The sequence below is a fragment of the Schistocerca piceifrons genome, chromosome 11, assembly GCF_021461385.2.
Source record: "Schistocerca piceifrons isolate TAMUIC-IGC-003096 chromosome 11, iqSchPice1.1, whole genome shotgun sequence".
In the NCBI taxonomy this organism is placed as follows: Eukaryota; Metazoa; Arthropoda; class Insecta; order Orthoptera; family Acrididae; genus Schistocerca; species Schistocerca piceifrons.
Window position 1 is genome coordinate 83,230,403 of NC_060148.1, and position 20,264 is coordinate 83,250,666.

The 20,264-nt window shown below is 42.8% G+C and overlaps 1 protein-coding gene across 1 annotated transcript in view; it reads right to left on the reverse strand.

Moving 5' to 3' along the window:
• Window positions 1–20,264, reverse strand: part of LOC124719725 (GRB10-interacting GYF protein 2) — a 183,311-nt gene that overhangs the window by 19,857 nt on the left and 143,190 nt on the right. The window contains exons 21-23 of the mRNA XM_047244928.1: window positions 19,711–19,885; window positions 17,363–17,653; window positions 14,516–14,745 (exon numbers count right to left, since the gene is read on the reverse strand). Of these exons, the coding sequence (XP_047100884.1) occupies window positions 14,516–14,745; window positions 17,363–17,653; window positions 19,711–19,885 (696 nt within the window). The remainder of the gene's footprint in view (window positions 1–14,515; window positions 14,746–17,362; window positions 17,654–19,710; window positions 19,886–20,264) is intronic.

Here is a 20,264-nt window from a genome sequence, read left to right on the forward strand (position 1 = left end):
CAGTTTACAAATTAAGTTGCTTTCCAACAGTTTAAAAGTTGACAATTTCTGCCACCCCTCCAAAAATCAGTATATTTAGAACATTTTACAAAAAAGATCAAGTTTTTCTGCAAACTCTTTTAAACCATTTTCATTACAAAGAATGTGTTCCAAACCACCTAAAACACTAGTTTTGTTTTGCAATGTGAACATATCAAGCCTTGAAAAACTACAACGAGGTAGAGATGTATGGACAATGTGCCCGTATTCCACTGGTGCTCAAATTAAATCTGACGTTTTATTATGTTCTACAATTGTTTAGTACTCTATGGGGAAGGTAATATCAAAAGTCCTGGTGACAAGAATGAGATATAGTCTGAACTCAAGAAAAGGGTGCCTTTTCTTGTGTCATGATTCATTGTGACATATTTCAGCCTGTTCTTATGCTATAATAACTACAAAATTGAACACGGTATAGATTTCAAAATTTAACTGTGCACTTCCAAGGCACTGGAGAACATGGTAGTAAAATTATTGCATAAAAACTGCAAAACACATTGTATAAACTACCTTCAAGTAATACACCACTGGAACGCTGTGTAAATTTTGGTGAAGTTCATAGCAATGTGGCTGACATTTTTTGGAGAGGATTTCTGTACTTTTTTATGTGCAGTGCTACTGATGTGCTAGTTTAATTTCACTTTAAAGTGTAGCATATTTTGTGTTTGCATCATATGCAATTTATGTGGAACATTAGTATACTGATGAAAAATTGTATAAACATGTTGCTATGGTCCATGGTGGTTTAAACACTACTGGTTTCTTTTAAAGTGAAAAAACCAGTTTCCCCATTGCCACAGGGATCATGTTTGATAGTTGTGCATAGCAGCTATGTGTGGGTTTCTTTACCACAGGTTCCCTGATGATACATTTAAGTTTCAGAGGCCAAAGCTAGAAGAGGTCTCTCTTAGGATCCAAAACTTATGTTAGCTTCAAACTACTTGATTTTTTTATATGTTTCCCAAATTTGCTGTTGAATATTACGAGGAAAACTGTACTGCCAGCCAGACAATGTCAATGATGATGCTGGAATAACTGCAGCAATGTGCTGTTCTGGAACCTACACTTGCCATTCTTTTATGGCCAATAAAATGAATTTTCTGGGCCATATGAAGTTTATTATACCATCCTTCTGCTCAGCAGAAGTTTCTCAGATACTCCCAATCTACCACTCTTTTTCATGAATATATGCAGTATATTCTTCACTACTATCATTAATTTTGAGTACAACTCTGCTGACCTGAATTATTGCTTCATCAATTAGCAAAATGTCATTAAATTTGCTTTCATCTGCAAAGAAGAAATCAAGTGAAGTGGAGTGTTACAAGGAGAGAGGTATGGACATGTCTATGCTCAAGCAGAAACTAGGGAAAACCCATCATTTTTTGCCAACCGATGAAACAATAATTCATGTCAGCAGAGGTTTCTGTCCAAAATTTGAGACAGTAGTGATGAAGATATATCAACACTAGACCTCCAGTCAGGACGGTATACTGCATACATTTACGAAAGAGTGTTGGACTGGAATATATCTGCGAGACTTTGACCGAGAAGCCTGGTGCTTTAATGAGCTTCATATGGCCCAGCCAGTTTACTTTATTGGCCGCAAGGAGTGATGAGTGCTAGATTCCACAACAGCACATTACTGCAGTTACTTCAGCAACATCATTGACATTGTCTGGCCATCAGTATGGTTTTCCTCGTGATGTTGTTGTTGTGGTCTTCAGTCCTGAGACTGGTTTGATGCAGCTCTCCATGCCACTCTATCCTGTGCAAGCTTTTTCATCTCCCAGTACCTACTGCAACCTACATCCTTCTGAATCTGCTTAGTGTATTCATCTCTTGGTCTCCCTCTACGATTTTTACCCTCCACGCTGCCCTCCAATACTAAATTGGTGATCCCTTGATGCCTCAGAACATGTCCTACCAACCGATCCCTTCTTCTGGTCAAGTTGTGCCACAAACTTCTCTTCTCCCCAATCCTATTCAATACTTCCTCATTAGTTATGTGATCTACCCATCTAATCTTCAGCATTCTTCTGTAGCACCACATTTCGAAAGCTTCTATTCTCTTCTTGTCCAAACTATTTATCGTCCATGTTTCACTTCCATACATGGCTACACTCCATACGAATACTTTCAGAAATGACTTCCTGACACTTAAATCAATACTGGATGTTAACAAATTTCTCTTCTTCAGAAACGCTTTCCTTGCCATTGACAGCCTACATTTTATATCCTCTCTACTTCGACCATCATCAGTTATTTTGCTCCCCAAATAGCAAAACTCCTTTACTACTTTAAGTGCCTCATTTCCTAATCTAATTCCCTCAGCATCACCCGACTTAATTAGACTACATTCCATTATCCTTGTTTTGCTTTTGATGATGTTCATCTTATATCCTCCTTTCAAGACACTGTCCATTCCATTCAACTGCTCTTCCAAGTCCTTTGCTGTCTCTGACAGAATTACAATGTCATCGGCGAACCTCAAAGTTTTTATTTCTTCTCCATGAATTTTAATACCTACCCCGTATTTTTCTTTTGTTTCCTTTACTGCTTGCTCAATATACAGATTGAACAACATCGGGGAGAGGCTACAACCCTGTCTTACTCCCTTCCCAACCACTGCTTCCCTTTCATGTCCCTCGACTCTTATAACTGCCATCTGCTTTCTGTACAAATTGTAAATAGCCTTTCGCTCCCTGTATTTTACCCCTGCCACCTTCAGAATTTGAAAGAGAGTATTCCAGTCAACATTGTCAAAAGCTTTCTCTAAGTCTACAAATGCTAGAAACGTAGGTTTGCCTTTCCTTAATCTTTCTTCTAAGATAAGTCGTGAGGTCAGTATTGCCTCACGTGTTCCAGTGTTTCTACGGAATCCAAACTGATCTTCGCCGAGGTTGGCTTCTACTAGTTTTTCCATTTGTCTGTAAAGAATTCGCGTTAGTATTTTGCAGCTGTGACTTATTAAGCTGATAGTTCAGTAATTTTCACATCTGTCAACACCTGCTTTCTTTGGGATTGGAATTATTATATTCTTCTTGAAGTCTGAGGGTATTTCGCCTGTTTCATACATCTTGCTCATCAGATGGTAGAGTTTTGTCAGGACTGGCTCTCCCACGGCCGTCAGTAGTTCCAATGGAATATTGTCTACTCCGGGGGCCTTGTTTCGACTCAGGTCTTTCAGTGCTCTGTCAAACTCTTCACGCAGTATCGCATCTCCCATTTCATCTTCATCTACTTCCTCTTCCATTTCCATAATATTGTCCTCAAGTACATCGCCCTTGTACAGACCCTCTATATACTCCTTCCACCTTTCTGCTTTCCCTTCTTTGCTTAGAACTGGGTTTCCATCTGAGCTCTTGATATTCATACCAGTCGTTCTCTTATCTCCAAAGGTCTCTTTAACTTTCCTGTAGGTGGTATCTATCTTACCCCTATTGAGATAGGCCTCTACATCCTTACATTTGTCCTCTAGCCATCCCTGCTTAGCCATTTTGCACTTCCTGTCGATCTCATTTTTGAGACGTTTGTATTCCTTTTTGCCTGTTTCACTTACTGCATTTTTATATTTTCTCCTTTCATCAATTAAATTCAATATTTCTTCTGTTACCCAAGGATTTCTACTAGCCCTCGTCTTTTTACCTACTTGATCCTCTGCTGCCTTCACTACTTCATCCCTCAAAGCTACCCATTCTTCTTCTACTGTATTTATTTCCCCCATTCCTGTCAATTGCTCCCTTATGCTCTCCCTGAATCTCTGTACAACCTCTGGTTCTTTCAGTTTATCCAGGTCCCATCTCCTTAAATTCCCACCTTTTTGCAATTTCTTCAGTTTTAATCTACAGGTCATAACCAATAGATTGTGGTCAGAGTCCACATCTGCCCCTGGAAATGTCTTACAATTTAAAACCTGGTTCCTAAATCTCTGTCTTACCATTATATAATCTATCTGATACCTTTTAGTATCTCCAGGGTTCTTCCATGTATACAACTTTCTTTCATGATTCTTAAACCAAGTGTTAGTCACCCATGACTATTAAATTTTCGTCTCCCTTCACAATCTGAATAATTTCTTTTATTTCATCATACATTTCTTCAATTTCTTCGTCATCTGCAGAGCTAGTTGGCATATAAACTATTGCTATATTGGTTTGTACAAGCTCTGATTTCTCATATCTTCACGGTCCTTATGCAAAATGTATATTGTCAGCAGTGGAACTTCCTCGTGATATTCAACAGCAAATTAATGAAACCTGTATGAACTTCAAGTAGTTCAAGGTAAACATAGGTTTAGGATTCTGAAAGAGACCCATTCTAGCTTTGGCCTCAAACTTATGTGTATCATCAGGCTCGGCATCTGGTATAAAGAAACCCTTGCCCGACTTGGGAACCTGTGGCAAAGAAAACCTCCCATGGCTGGTGCTGCCACAGCTATCAGGGATGCTGGCTTTCTCACTTAAAAAATAAAAAGAGGGAAGAAGAAGAAGAAGTCAATACAATTTTTATATCAGTACACTGATGATCCACATAAACCGCAAACTATGTGAACAAAAAAATATACTATACTTCCCACTGCAATTAGAACAGCACTTCAATAGCACTACATCATAAAAAGACACTGAGAATTTTCGATAACGTGAATCCGCTCCAAATGACAGGCAAACTGCTATGAACTTCACAGTTTTTTTGAGTTCTGGCTACCTCACTTACTTGTCATCAGGACTTTTGATATTACCTTCCCCCCAGAGTACTAAACAAATGTAGAACATAATAAAACATGTCAGGTTTAATTTGAGTACCAGCAGAATATTCGCGCATTATCAATGCACCTCCACCTTGTCGTTTTTTTGGAGCTTTATACGCTCACATTGCAAAACCAAATCTAGTTATCTACATCTACACACATACTCTGCGTGCCACTGTATAGTGTTTGGTGGGGAGTACTCTGTACCACTATCAGCTATTTATTTTCCTATTCCACTCTTTAACAGAGCGAGGGAAAAACTATTGCTATATTGGTTTGTACAAGCTCTGATTTCTCATATCTTCACGGTCCTTATGCAAAATGTATATTGTCAGCAGTGGAATCGTTCCACAGCCAGGTTCAAATGCTGGTTCTCTAAATTTTCTCAGTAGTATTCTCCGAAAAGAACATCACCTCCTTTCGCCCGTGAACTCCCATTTGAGTTCCCAAATCATCTCCATAAAATAGGCATGTTGTTCGAACCTACCTGTAATAAATCTAACAGCACGCATCTGGATTTCTTTGAAGTCTTCTTTTAATATGTCATGCTACAGATACTGAACACTCTAGCAGTACTCGGGGACAGGTCGCACTACAGTCCTATATGCAGTCTCCTTTATGCACGAACCATACTTTCCCACAATTCTTCCAATAAACCCAAGTTGACGATTCATCTTCCCTACCACAATCCTCATACACTCGTTCCCTCTCATATCGCTTTGCAACATTATGCCCAGATATTTAAACAATGAGGCTGTTTCAAGCAGGGCTGTATCTGTATCTCAGTGGTTTGTTTATAATACAGGGAAACATTCCACGTAGGGAAAATATATCTAAAAACTACCCAATCCGTTACCCCCCCAGAAACCATCCTTGTAACCACTGATGCCACTTCCTTATACACAAATATCCCGCACGTCCAGGGCCTCGCTGCGATGGAGCACTTCCTTTCACGCCGATCACCTGCCACCCTACCTAAAACCTCTATCCTCATTACCTTAGCCAGCTTCATCCTGACCCACAACTTCTTCACTTTTGAAGGCAAGACATACCAACAATTAAAGGGAACAGCCATGGGTACCAGGATGGCTCCTTCGTACGCCAACCTATACATGGGTCGCTTAGAGGAAGCCTTCTTGGTTACCCAGGCCTGCCAACCCAAAGTTTGGTACAGATTTATTGATGACATCTTCATGATCTGGACTCACAGTGAAGAAGAACTCCAGAATTTCCTCTCCAACCTCAACTCCTTTGGTTCCATCAGATTCACCTGGTCCTACTCCAAATCCCATGCCACTTTCCTTGATGTTGACCTCCACCTGTCCAATGGCCAGCTTCACACGTCCGTCCACATCAAACCCACCAACAAGCAACAGTACCTCCATTACGACAGCTGCCACCCATTCCACATCAAACGGTCCCTTCCCTACAGCCTAGGTCTTCGTGGCAAACGAATCTGCTCCAGTCCGGAATCCCTAAAGCATTACACCAACAACCTGACAACAGCTTTCGCATCCCGCAACTACCCTCCCGACCTGGTACAGAAGCAAATAACCAGAGCCACTTCCTTATCCTCTCAAACCCAGAACCTCCCACAGAAGAACCACAAAAGTGCCCCACTTGTGACAGGATACTTTCCGGGACTGGATCAGATTCTGAATGTGGCTCTCCAGCAGGGATACGACTTCCTCAAATCCTGCCCTGAAATGAGATCCATCCTTCATGAAATCCCCACTCCACCAAGAGTGTCTTCCGCCGTCCACCTAACCTTCGTAACCTCTCGGTTCATCCCTATGAAATCCCCAAACCACCTTCCCCACCCTCTGGCTCCTACCCTTGTAACCGCCCCCGGTGTAAAACCTGTCCCATGCACCCTCCCACCACCACCTACTCCAGTCCTGTAACCCGGAAGGTGTACACGATCAAAGGCAGAGCCACGTGTGAAAGCACCCACGTGATCTACCAACTGACCTGCCTACACTGTGACGCATTCTATGTGGGAATGACCAGCAATAAACTGTCCATTCGCATGAAGGGACACAGGCAGACAGTGTTCGTTGGTAATGAGGATCACCCTGTGGCTAAACATGTCTCGGTGCACGGCCAGCACATCTTGGCACAGTGTTACACCGTCCGGGTTATCTGGATACTTCCCACTAACACCACCTATCCGAACTCCGGAGATGGGAACTTGCTCTTCAATATATCCTCTCTTCCCGTTATCCACCAGGCCTCAATCTCCGCTAATTTCAAGTTGCCGCCACTCATACCTCACCTGTCATTCAACATCATCTTTGCCTCTGCACTTCCGCTCGACTGACATCTCTGCCCAAACTCTTTGTCTTTAAATATGTCTGCTTGTGTCTGTATATGTGTGGATGGATATGTGTGTGTGTGTGCGAGCGAGTGTATACCCGTCCTTTTTTCCCCCTAGGGTAAGTCTTTCCTCTCCCAGGATTGGAACGACTCCTTACCCTCTCCCTTAAAACCCACATCCTTTCGTCTTTCCCTCTCCTTCCCTCTTTCCTGATGAGGCAACAGTTTGTTGCGAAAGCTTGAATTTTGTGTGTATGTTTGTGTTTGTTTGTGTGTCTGTCGACCTGCCAGCACTTTCATTTGGTAAGTCACATCAGTGGTTTGTTTTTCTTATTCATCTACAATAACTTACATTTTTCTTCATTTAGAGCAAGCTGCCACTCACCACACAACTTGAAATTTTGTCCAAGTCATCTAGTATCAGCCTACAGTCACTCAACTTTGATACCTCATACATCACAACATTAGAACATTAGAAGCGAACAAACACACATTGCTGCCCACCCTGTCTGCCACATAATTTATACAGAATAGAAAATAGTAGTGGTCCTCTCACACTTCCCTGTGGCACCATGACAATATCCTTGCCTCTAGGTTGTTTTGCTTTAGGGTGCAAAAACAACTAGGATCATATGTGCCCATGTCAGAACTGTAGAACACGAAGACAAAGAGAAGAGTTAAAAACGATTACACATTAATCCCAATCGACGGAAGAGAAGGCAGCTCAAAACAGGGATGTAGAGAAAGGTCTATAAAATACCCCATAGAGAAACTAAAAATTAAATGGCCTTTGCCATATTGCTATGATGGATAAAAAGTAAAATGTGGTCAAAGGTCTGCGTGTCATTCGTCAAAATGCCAATAACTCAGACGGCGAACACAAACGAGAATGTAAGTCACTGAAAAAAGGGCATTCCGTCAGCAAATGGCAGACGGTCAAAGGTTGAGCACATTTAGCACAAAGGAGTGAGGGAGAACCACTTAACAAAACACAGTGCCTGATACCAACCTAACTACCATGATTGTCTTCATGACAGGAGGGCCGAGAGGACGTTGTCCATGCAGCTGGGAGAGGCTTAATAATCTGGAGCTTGTTCTCATGAAGGGATGACCACAGGTGATGCCAAACTGACATCACCTGCAGACAGGTGGCAACACAGAGATCATCAGAGGGAATGTAAGATCTAGAGGGCAGAGGTACAAGGACTGCAGCCTTGGCAGCAGCATCAGCAGCCTCGTTTTCTGTCAAACCGACATCACCAAGAGCCCACATCAATGGCTCTACAGAAGTGGGCAAAGGACAGCTTTCCTGGACCCGTTGCACTAAGGGATGGACAGTGTGCAGCACACAGGGGAACAGATGACACAACTGACTGTGCGGCCCAATACAGGGTGAAGAGCTCTGCTGAAAATACTGAGCAGTGTTCCAGAAGTCTATACCGAAAAAACTTCAGTGCCAATGACGAAGGCACACCGGACACCACAGTCAGTCCGAGACCCGTAAGTGTACCCAAAGGTACTATCACGAAGTTCTGTACGAAAGTCGTGAAACTGAAGGCGATAGAGTGAGGCTGGAGTAGTGCCCTTAGGAAGCGAATGAAGGCCGAGGTGAACACATGCTGCCGCACGAAGACGAGGGTTTACACCCACCGGTAAAGTTGCAGGTAGCGTGAAGTTAAGCTGCCGGGACAAGAGTCGAAAGCAAACTCCAGGAGGTAACAGAGAAGAGAGATGTGCCCATACTGGCAATTGAGAGTGTCATCGAAGGAGGAGGCACAGGATGGGTAGCCACGGGTGGCAGACAAACGGCATGCGTATCTACTGAGGAGAGTCACGACAGTAGGACAGCGGTAGTTCGGCAACTTCAGCATAGAGACTTAACAGGGCTAGTGTAAAAGCCTCCACTGGCCAAATGGATGCCATGATGGTGGATAGTATTGACAAGGCTAAGAGGGACGGACGTGCAGATGCATAAACGAAACACCCATAGTCTAGTGACTGGGTTGGGTTGTTTGGGGGAAGAGACCAAACAGCGTGGTCATCGGATTGGGGAAGGACGGGGAAGGAAGTCGGCCGTGCCCTTTCAAAGGAACTATCCTGGCATTTGCCTGGAGCAGTTTAGGGAAATCATGGAAAACCTAAATCAGGATTGCCAGACGCGGGATTGAACCGTCACCTCCCAAATGCGAGTCCAGTGTGCTAACCACTGCGCCACCTCGCTCAGTCTAGTTTCTCCTCCCCAGAAAGTATCACTGAGGACACGTAGTACACTGAGGGACAACGTACAGAGGGCTGCCAGGTAAGACACGGGGGAGGATCAAGAAAGTATCCTACTGAGCATGAGCCCCAGGAATATCATAGTTTCAAGCAAAGCGAAGAGCAACAGGCCCGAGATGTCAAGATGGTGGAAGAAACCCATAGAGCCGCCAGAAATTCATACAGACTGTTCTGTCAGTGGAAAAATGAAAGCCACTGTCAATGCTCCACGAGTCAAGACAATCGAGACAACGCCGAACTGCTCAATAAGACAGTTCAGTGGAGAACTGTAACAGATAACAAAATTTTTGACAAAAATGGAGCTGGAGATGCCTGGTGGGAGACAGGCCATTATATGGTTAATGGTGATAGGAAAGAGGACACCGCTCAGGACACAAGCCTGGGCACACCATTTTCCTTGATAAAGGTGTTCGATAAGGCGTACCTTGAAAAGTCTTTCAAATATTCCTGAAGGAAATGGGGCAGGCGGCCTCGGAAACCACAAGTGTAGAGAGTATGGAGGATACCAGGAATCCAGGAAGTGTCGTAGGCTTTCTCCAAACTGCAAAACACAGCCGCAGTCTGGGATTTCTGCAGAAAACGATTCATGACGTGTGCACAAAGTGACGGGATGGCCAACTGCAGAATGGTGCGCTCAAAATACACACTGTGCAATGGTTAGTAAATTACGAGACTTGAGCCACCGTACCAGCTGAGCATGAATCATAAATTCCATCACCTTGCAAACACAGCTGGAGAGAGAAATGGGGCAGTAGCTAGAAGGAACGTGTTTATCCTTACCGGGCTTAGGTACGGGTATGACAGTAGCTTCACAAAGTGTCTGGGGAATGTGCCCTCTGCCCACATGCATTTGTACATACTAAGCAGAATGAGCTTGCCTGCAAGAGAAAGTTTCTGCAACATCTAAATGTGAACATCGTCTGGTCCTGGGGCGGAGGATCGGAATGAACTAAGAGCACGATCTAGCTCCCTCAAAGCGAAGGCAGCATTGTAGCACTCATATGATTCTGAGAAGAGAAGAGTATCACCCGAGACTCCTCGGCTCATTTCCGGTGGTGGAAGGCAGGGTAATAGTGGGAGCACCTCAAAGTATCTGCAAAATGGCAGCCTAAGGTGTTGGAGACAGCAATAGGGTCCACAATGACATCATCTGGTACTGTCAGGCCGGAAACTGGAGAATGGATCTTAGTCCCCGAGAGCCATCGGGGGTTGGCCCACACGATGGAAGAGGGAGTGGAACTGTTAAAAGAACTAGTGAATGAAATCCAGCTAGCAATTTTGCTGTCCCGAAGAACGCAAAGACATTGCAAACGCAACTGTTTATAATGAATACACTTTGTCATCACAGGATGACAGTTAAAAATGTGGAGAGCACGTCCCACGCCCTAATTGCGTCGCAGCACACCTTAGTCCACCAAGGGACCGGGTCACGGCATGGTAAAGGGAGGGTGCGAGTAACGGAACGTTCTGTAGTGGTAAGGATAACATTTATAAGATATTCTACCTGGTCATCACAAATGGGGAAATGTTGTTCGTCGAAGGTCGCCAGGGAGGAATAAAGCCTCCGGTCAGTCTTAGTAAGCTGACGTTTTGGTGTGCACGTTGGTGGGGAGGAGTCGGCAAACTGACAGTGCACAGGAAATGGTCATTTCAGTATGCGTCCGACATAAATGGGAATAGATGTGCGTGGAGTCTGAAAGGAATGAAAGTGTTTCTGTGTTAACGCAGAAGAGGTTAAGTTGACAGAGAAAGTCAGCCAACAGGGCACCTCTCTTACAGGTTCTAGGAGAACCCCAAAGAGGATGATGCACACTGAAGTCACCGAGCAGCAGAAAAGGGTGAGGTAGCTGGTCAATAAGCTGGAGGAAGTCTGCCGTGGTCACATTGAATGACGGAGGGATGTAAGTGGTACAATGAAAAAAAGGTCACGTGAGGAAGGAGAAGGCGAACTGCAACAGCTTGAAGGCTGGTACTCAGGGAGATTGGTTGACTGTCAATGTAATCCTGTATGAACAGCATGACTCCCACATGAGATGGAATCTTGTCCTCAGAGGAAGGTCAAAAGAGGCCGGGAAGAAATGTGAGAGCTCAAAGTGGCCGTGAGGACGCAATTTTGTTTCCTGGAAGCAGAGAACAAGTGGGTGCTGCAATTCTAAGAGCAGCTGTAAATCCTCTTTTTTTTTTGGATCAATTACCACAAACGGCCCATTGGAGGATAGTGATGCCAAGGAAAAATTAAAGGGGTGTTACCTCGGCAGCTGCCGAGTGTCAGCCTTCGAAGACTCACTGCTACAGGGCACAGGGCAGGAGGATACCGCTCCGTGAGGTCTACATAAGCATCAGCATTTTCCTTCTGTCGAGCTATGGGGTCCAGGCACAAAAACGGTCGGTGGTGCGCACTAGCGACACACAGGTCAGCCGGGCGAGGGTTTCACGTGGCGACACTGTCATAGAGGATCTTCGAGTTGGCAAAGCAGAAGACCGTTTGCCTTTGTTTGAGTTCTTGGAAGCTTTCCGGTTGGGGGAGGAAGACTCAGATGTCGGTTGGCTGGAGGGACGTATGAAGTATTCACAGGTTTGTCCTTTCCAATCTGCCAACTGTGTAGCTGGTGACTTCGCCCTGTGAGGAAAAAGTTTAGTGGCATATTGCACAGCTAGAGAAGGAGACAGGTTCGCTACCACGGTGCTGGTCGATTTCACAACCGTGGTGGTAATTTTGAGGTTGCACGTTTGCAAGTTCACGTCCTTCATGGAGCGAGATGAAGCAAGAGCAGTACTGTAGATGCAAGATGGTAGAATGCAGGGTTTCCGACTAGCCAACAACTTGCGAGCGACCAGGTAAGGCACTTTTTCCTTCACCCAGATCTTCTGGACAGCCCACTCATTGAGATACAGGGGACGATCGCAGGAAGAGGTGGCAGTGTTGCCATTGCAGTTAATGCAGAGGAGAGAAGGAGGTGGACAATCGTCCTCATAAGCATTCCTACCTCAGTTACAAATTTGGCTGGGTGCCGACAGGACTCTCGAGTGTGGTGGTAATGATGACACTAGTAGCAACGCTTCGGGTTCAGAATGTACGGTTTGACTGTGATAACCTCATAACCTGCTCTGATCTTTGACTGGAGACCCACTCTGCCAAAGTAAGAAAGACAGTGTGTGTGGGCAGTAAGGACGCATCTACTTTTTTCATCACCCGATGGACTGCTATGACACCTTGATCAGAGAGATATGTTTGAATTTCTGCCTCAGTCAGACCATTGAGCAGCCTACTGTAAATAACACCATAGGAAGAATTCAGAGTTTGCCGGGTGTTGATACATACAGGATAGCTGTGGAGGAGCGAAGCTGCAAGCAGTTGTTGTGTTTGAGAACCAGAAGTAGTTTCCAAAAGCAAAGTGCCATTGCGTAAATGAGAGCAGGATCTCACAGAGCCAGCAATTACATCAACACCTTTCTGTATAATAAACAGTTTTACTGTAGTGAAGGACTGTCTGTCTTCAGTACATGAAACCACAAGGAACTACAGTGCAGCTGGGAGGGTCTTTGAATCGTTAGCCTCATTCTGTTTATGCTTCGTAGCCGCCGACTGTGATCATTGACTCACGGCGAGAAAACCCCCACGATTGATAGCGTCTCCAATGGCGCGCTCCTTCCGACTCAGAGGCCCCTTCAGATAAGGACGCACTTGCCTTAAGCGACTGTTCACACCTCAGATCACATCTCCCAAACACCTGGCAGAAGGACCAATCAGCAATTTGGGAAGGTAGCAGCTAAGGCAATCACCCCTCCCTGGGCCTGGCCTGTACCTGAGGGCACCTACCCTACCTGTCGACCTGGGGCTGGGAATTACACGTTACCCAGTCACTTATCAATTACACGTCAAGACGTGTGGGCCAGTCTTCAGGAGCACACAGGCAGCAAGAGGAAAATGTGGAACCTCAAACGCTGAAGCGGAGAAGGATAGGAGAAGGTGAGTGAAGGAGGAAAAAAGGAGAGAAAAACAGTGTAGAGTATTCTGATATTGACTAAACTACTGAAAACGCAGAACACTTGTCCAAAAACGGCCCAGACATGTTCCCCAAGGGAGGAGAAACAGAACAGCAAGAGGATAGACATGTAGGATGAAAGGGAAAAGATGCTGCAAACGCTGGGGTACCACAATAACCAAGCACAACCCACCAAAGAGCAGCAAGCCCGCTGGGGGACCCTTGCCTCTGATGGAACACTTGCTGTCGAGGACAACATACTGAGTTCTATTACTTAAGAAGTTTTAGGTGGTTTAGAACATGGTCTTACTGAAATCAGTTTGCAGAAGAGTTTTTTGTGCAAGTGGGCTAAATATACCTCTTTTTGGGGTTTTTACAAAAATAGTCAACTTTGCCCTCAATATGTAAACTACTGGAAAGCAATAGGAGAATGAAATTTTGTATTCTACGGCTTTGTATTGCTAAGTTATTATATGCGAAGTTTTATGTTTATTCTGCAATTACTTCTGGAGGTACATAAAGCTAAATTTCACACTCCCCCCCCCCCCCCCCCCCCCCCGCCCCCTTCTTCAAGCATCTATTTTTATGGTGGACTTTGCTTCAAATTATCCATCTGAAAATCATTCAAGAAATCTTTTTTTATTATTTAAGAGAGTGCAGAAGTTGTACAAGACGGTCAAGTTTTGTTTCCCAAATGAAAAAGATTGCCACAGATGACGTCTTAAAATTGCTTAAAACTCAGGGGTGCACTGTTGAGAGTTGTGCTATGGAGTTAAGAAAGTATTATCTCCATTGGGAACATGTGTGAATGATCACACACAATTTCAGCAAAGTCCGTGATGGTCACACGGGATCTTTTTCAGAGATCTGACCACTTGGCACGGAATTGACCAATACTGTGTCTGTGTCACTGTTAATTAAAATGTTGTGTCCACTTTAAATTAGAGCAAACATTCTGTGACAATCTGTATAACAATGTGCACAAAGTTCTTTCCATCTACGAAACAGAATATGCAAATGCAAGTACTGGTATAACTGTAAGTTTCAGATGCTCAATATTGTAAAGTATCTGCCCTGTACATGATGCAACGGACAGATAATAATAAAATAACAACAAAATCAGAATTGAAAAACCCGAGCAGGATACCTTAACCTCGTGGAAATCTTGCGAGGGCGTAATTGCCGGCGCAGGAGTGCTGAGGTCGTCCTCGGGTGTGCGATCCCGCGCGGCCTTCTGCTGCTGCAGCTTGCTGCGACGCTCGAGGAATTGTCTGCTGAACTCCTGTGCATCACGACCCTCGCCCAGGTACACCCGCACGTAATCCTTCACTTCGTACGCCGACTCGATGTCTCGCAGGAATGCCACAAATGTCGGCACTGGAAAATATATGAGGAAGCTGGGTTTCATGAATGTGTGAATGGTTGAGAAAACCTGATATCTCATTAACACATACTTAGCAATTTTCAGAAACTATTTACAATGTTTTAGCAATTACATGGGAAGTGCACACACAGCAAATCACTCATTTTGCTCATATTTTACACGGTTGTAGTGCTTATATGCCTACAACACGTACTGCTCAAGCACAATGTCCTCCTTGAGCCTTTTTAACAAATCAGAGTTTGAAGTATTAGGAACAGCAGTGGTAGCACAAGGAGCTGTCAATCAGAGCCTACAACTCTGTCAGGACTGTGATTCAATTGGTTCTTTCCTGAATGTTCCACCAAACAGTTGTACTGCTTCGCCAAATCATGTTTCTTAGGAAAGGAACAGTAAAACAGCACTCATTGCAGTACATTTGGGGGTACACACAATTGAGATACAACATGGAATTAAAATGACATGAATTTTTTTTTTTTAATTGATACACCTGTGCACATATTGCTGCCCGTGTTACTGAACGCCATTATTGGGACTCACTATGAGTTGCAGATTGCCTGCCTAATGGCGTTCAGGGGCAACAAAAATGTAATTTTCAATATTTTGCGTAATTATTGTCCAAATTTAAAATGCTTCCATAATAAACTCATTAAGAGGTATAATCTTATGTTAAAAGTTTAACACAATAAGACAACTGAGTGTTTGTCTTAGGCCAGTGTAAGATGGAGCACAAATACCCGGACTTCATACATCCAGAGTTGGAGAACAAGAGCACTTGACGACCTCTAACAGGCATATGTACACAAAATTTCAAACTTTACAAAACTGCTACTTGCTGATAGTCCTGCACAAAATGAAAAAAGGAAAACTTTTACCGCTTACTGCGTTTCACTGTTCGTGTAGTAAAAGATACGAAGTTTTAATTTATTACTTCTTTACTATTGACCCTGCTAACAATACAGTTTGCAGACAGCACCCTCATACAACACTGAATGCAGCTGCAAAACTATATCATTGTATGATGCACAGTTTCAAAGAAAAAATATCATTAACATTGAGGTGCATGAAAACTTGCTTTTGCTTAAAACATGAGTGCAAATTACCTAAACAGTATTCATCCAGTGTTTCACAATGAGAGTACTTAGTGACTTCCAACAAACTTTAAGCACAATTTCAAAACTTTTCTAAACCTTTTACTCACTTAAATACTTAACGCAATTCCCTCTTTAAAGCCATCAAACACTTCAATTTGTTTTGTACATGCAAATTTCACTGTTTAAAGAATTGGGGTCTACTGGTGAAATAATAATACACTTTGAACTACGCACATGTGTTAGTGTACACATATGTATGCATCATATGTTCATTTAATTGCTATTCTGTAATTATTATAATGTGTACTGTTTAAGAATATCATAGCGAAGTCATATCAGGTTAATACTGCTTTGAATGATGTTCACTGTATTATTATTAATATTAATAATAATAACAATAATAATAAAATAGTAAAATTACAGGGCTTAGAGCACAGTATCGGCAGATTTATATTTAGCGTCCGCTGCTTTACCTAACCAGCTAAGGCTATAACACCACAATTGAAAGGTTTGTGCTCTCATTTCTCATTTGCCTTTTAACAGCATTATAAAACTAAGAGGCAGAATTTATTGCACTGCACAACAGCAGAATTTGTTACACCTATGTATGTACTGCGACTGTGCAAAGATGAGCAAAACCGATAATTTGTTCGCTTACTGTATTAGACCACTGACAATAGAGACCTCACGTGATGTCAGTAAATTGAAACCAACAGCAATAAGCTGATGAGTGGACTGTATCGCAGGTGGTTTACGGAATGAATATTAATTTTTCTTTCCTTATTTTCGTTTCATTTTTTTTATTACAGTGGTGGTGTGCACTAGTGGAGTCTTGTGCAGCGTTTGCATGCTTCGAAAAATGTATAAACGTAAATAATATTTCATTACACTGGTAAGGTTGCCTTAAAACATAAAAACTTTGCAAACATTTTTAAAGATTAAGTCAATGAACCTAAGGAGCGAAAGTACTGCCGTCGAAATGTGTATAGCCTACAAAATTATTTTTATTTGGGTATAAATATTATGATTTTAATATTATGGGTCCTGTTGCATTGTAAAAATACGTGCAGAAATTTACGTGACATTAATAGCTGTATCTTTCTTTTTTTCTGTCCATGCCACAAACTTCATCAAGTAACATCAATACTGTCAACAGTTCTCCCATTGATGATTTGTCTGGTGGTATTCCCCTCAAGTACTGGTAGCATTCTCAACAAAACAGAAAGCCGTGACAGGAGCAAGATAACTTTTGCACAACAGTAATTGCAAGATACAGTCCACAATTAAGCAGTTTTTTCTCCTACTGTAACAGCACATTTTATAAGAACAACTCTATTTGAAACAGCCTACTGAATCAATGATGCTGCTGCACAGAATAAAAAGCCAAGTTCGGAACCAGCATTAACACATGGCAAGGGTGTACATGAGGAGTGGCAAAAAATTCACTTAAGTTTCACAGAGCTAACATCACTCTCTATCACACTGTTTGCAGATGTACACAGTTTGTGTCACAACTCACCGTCTATGGAGTGTTTCAGAGATCCGAGCGCATCCGTACACCACTGTGTGAACTCGTCAGGGCGAGGCTCGAACAGCTTCATGACCACGGCCTCCTCTTTCTTGCTGCGCGTTTTCGTATTCGCTGGCAGGTTTTTCCACGGCTGTGTGGTGTTGGCACTGCCACCACTGTTCTTGTTGTTGCCCGATGAGTTGTTGTTGATAATGTTGTTGTTGTGGTTTGTGGCAGATCGGCTCTTTGAAATAGGCACAGCTGCAGAGGTTTTGGCCGCGTCCTCCCAGAAGCCTGAACCTTAAAGCAACATAGCAAAAACTGGAATGAGAAGAATGGCACGTAACACTTACGCAGATAATACTGTAGAGGTGCACTATACAAACATCTGTTTATTTTATGCATCTAAGAACTTTGAGAAGTAGTAGTGAATAACATCAACATTTGTATGGGAGCATGGACCTGTTAAACTTCAGATACAATAATTTCTCTTTAGCAATAGAGAATACAGTACAAAAATAATGTACGATACATAGAAACCACTCTCATAACACTAATTACTAACACAAGCACAATGTTTATTGATAAACAAAACTTATGTATAACCATCCAATTAAAAAAATAGCTAAAATTATCATTTGACAGAAATGCCAAGCCTCAAATACCGGGCACGATGAGACAATAAAAAAAGTGCAATCATTAATTCTTTGGGGCCTAAAAAAATTCAATGTTGCAATAAACATTACTGTAAATGCCAATTCTGCCTAAAAATGCGAAATTACGTAACAGACACTATTTCATAGTGAATAGCAGATGAACTATTTTAGCAATGAAAACAATCAATTATTGACAAAATTATTTAATTGGATGGATAAAACATCCACTCACGAAGCGGTGGCAGAACATACACATAAAAGAGGATTGTAATTGGCAAGCTTTAGGAGCCAGTGACTCCTTCTACAGGCAGAAGGGTTGAAGGGGAAGGAAGACACCTTTGCCCAACTACGCAGCGTGCTTTTCTTTGCTGTCAGATCTCCGTAGACATTCTGCAATCATCTATGAATATCTGCACCTGAAGACTATGTAGAGTGCCGCCTACAATATGAAATTCATGAAACTATAGGGGCTGAAGCGAGAACACTTACTGAATGTTCCTCGTGATTTTGAGGAACACCTTAAATCACAGATGCATTTTGTTCACCTGCAGAAAAATGCTGCTGCTTCTCAACAGAAACAATTTTCTGAAAACAAATACAGTCAAAAGAAGGAAAGAGACTATCTCGGGGAAAAAAAAGCTGTTGAAGATTTTGCAAAAGCAAATATCCCAGTCAAAAAGCTCCCCAATCCTTAACAGTGAATTTCAAAAGATTGAGGCATTGACTTCACTCATGTAGCATGACCGCCTTTTCAATTTGTACGTCTTATCATTTACAAAGAAAAAACTTTAGATGCTACATTTTCAGTTGCCTATTAATTCTTTATGCCAAAACCAAATGCAAGCAGCTGTGTTTATTTTTCAAATAACTGCATTTTTCCGTGTCGCGACTGCAACAGTGTTCGTTCTAAAAATTTCTACTTTCAGAACCTTTCTGAATTATCCCGATCGAAGACATCTGGGGTAACTCCGCAAATGGGAAAGACAAACTCCTCCCTCTGGATTTCCATCTGCTACTGTCAAATCTCCTAAGCACAGTCAGTAGTGGTTTCAGTTATGGTAACAGATTGAAAAAGAACTGCTTCCATATATTACAGACATTACCTCAAATAACAGATGAAAACCAATCCCCATCAAGGTATAGTTGAAGTGCTGAGTCACTGACATGCATATAAATTGGGCAGTTGGACTGCAGCACTTTGAGAATGCAGGAGCCACAGAATATATGGCTAACACGGCGTTTAGGCTGGAAAGGAGCCGTGTGGTGTACAAAACAGTAAGGGACGATGGGTTCATTTATGAGTCTGTTGATGGTGTGACACCTCTACTATTCAGTGAGTTGGTGCCTTTACTAGTAAACTATTTACATTCTGCCAGAACTTTCTGTACCATATTTATAACATAATTACCATACTTGTAACACCAAACCTTTCCTTACTTTAAATAACATTGTTATTAACTCCAACACAAAAACAATCTAACAACTGATGCAATGACACACAAAATACAAAACACACGCATACCATTCCATAATATTACTGTTTAATCAATTAAGAGTGCAATTGATAAATGAGATGTACAGAGTTTTGCATCAACGCGCACGTCTGTGGTGCATCCTAGTTTCACCCTTCCTACAATGCGAGTGGTCACATTTGATCGTCCAGTTATTTATATCCTGTCTGCTACTATCTCTTACACTTACCAGTGGAGTTGGAATTGACACCGGTGTTTCCCCAGGGCGAGGCGGCACTGACAGAAGCAGCCCAGGACAGCGACTGGGAAGCCGACCCCCAGATGCTGGCCGTGGCAACGGCGGGCGCCGCTGCCGCCTGCTGCTGCTGTTGCTGCTGCTGCAGCCGTTCACGCTCCAGCTGCTGCTGCAACAGCAACCCACACTCCTGACGTTTGCTGTCCACACAACTGCACACTTCTTATTTTATCGAACGCTATCTGAACTGGAGTTACTTGCTCGCAGAATCAGCCACTACATATCCAGGGTGTACATTAAGTTTGGAAACACTTTCAATTATTTATTGCACAAGAACCAAACATTGTACAGATATCCTACTTATGCCATTTTGAGGAGAAACCCTGAAAGTTTTTTTTCGCGTCTACCACCACAGCGTAGTTTGGTAATTTGCTGACAGTCAGCGCTAGTTGTAAATGTGGCAAGTTCAGGTGTGGAGCGAGCATTCTGTGTGTCGGAGTTCGACAAAAACAAGTGTGCTATAGCCGTTCAACAGATGTTTAGAACCA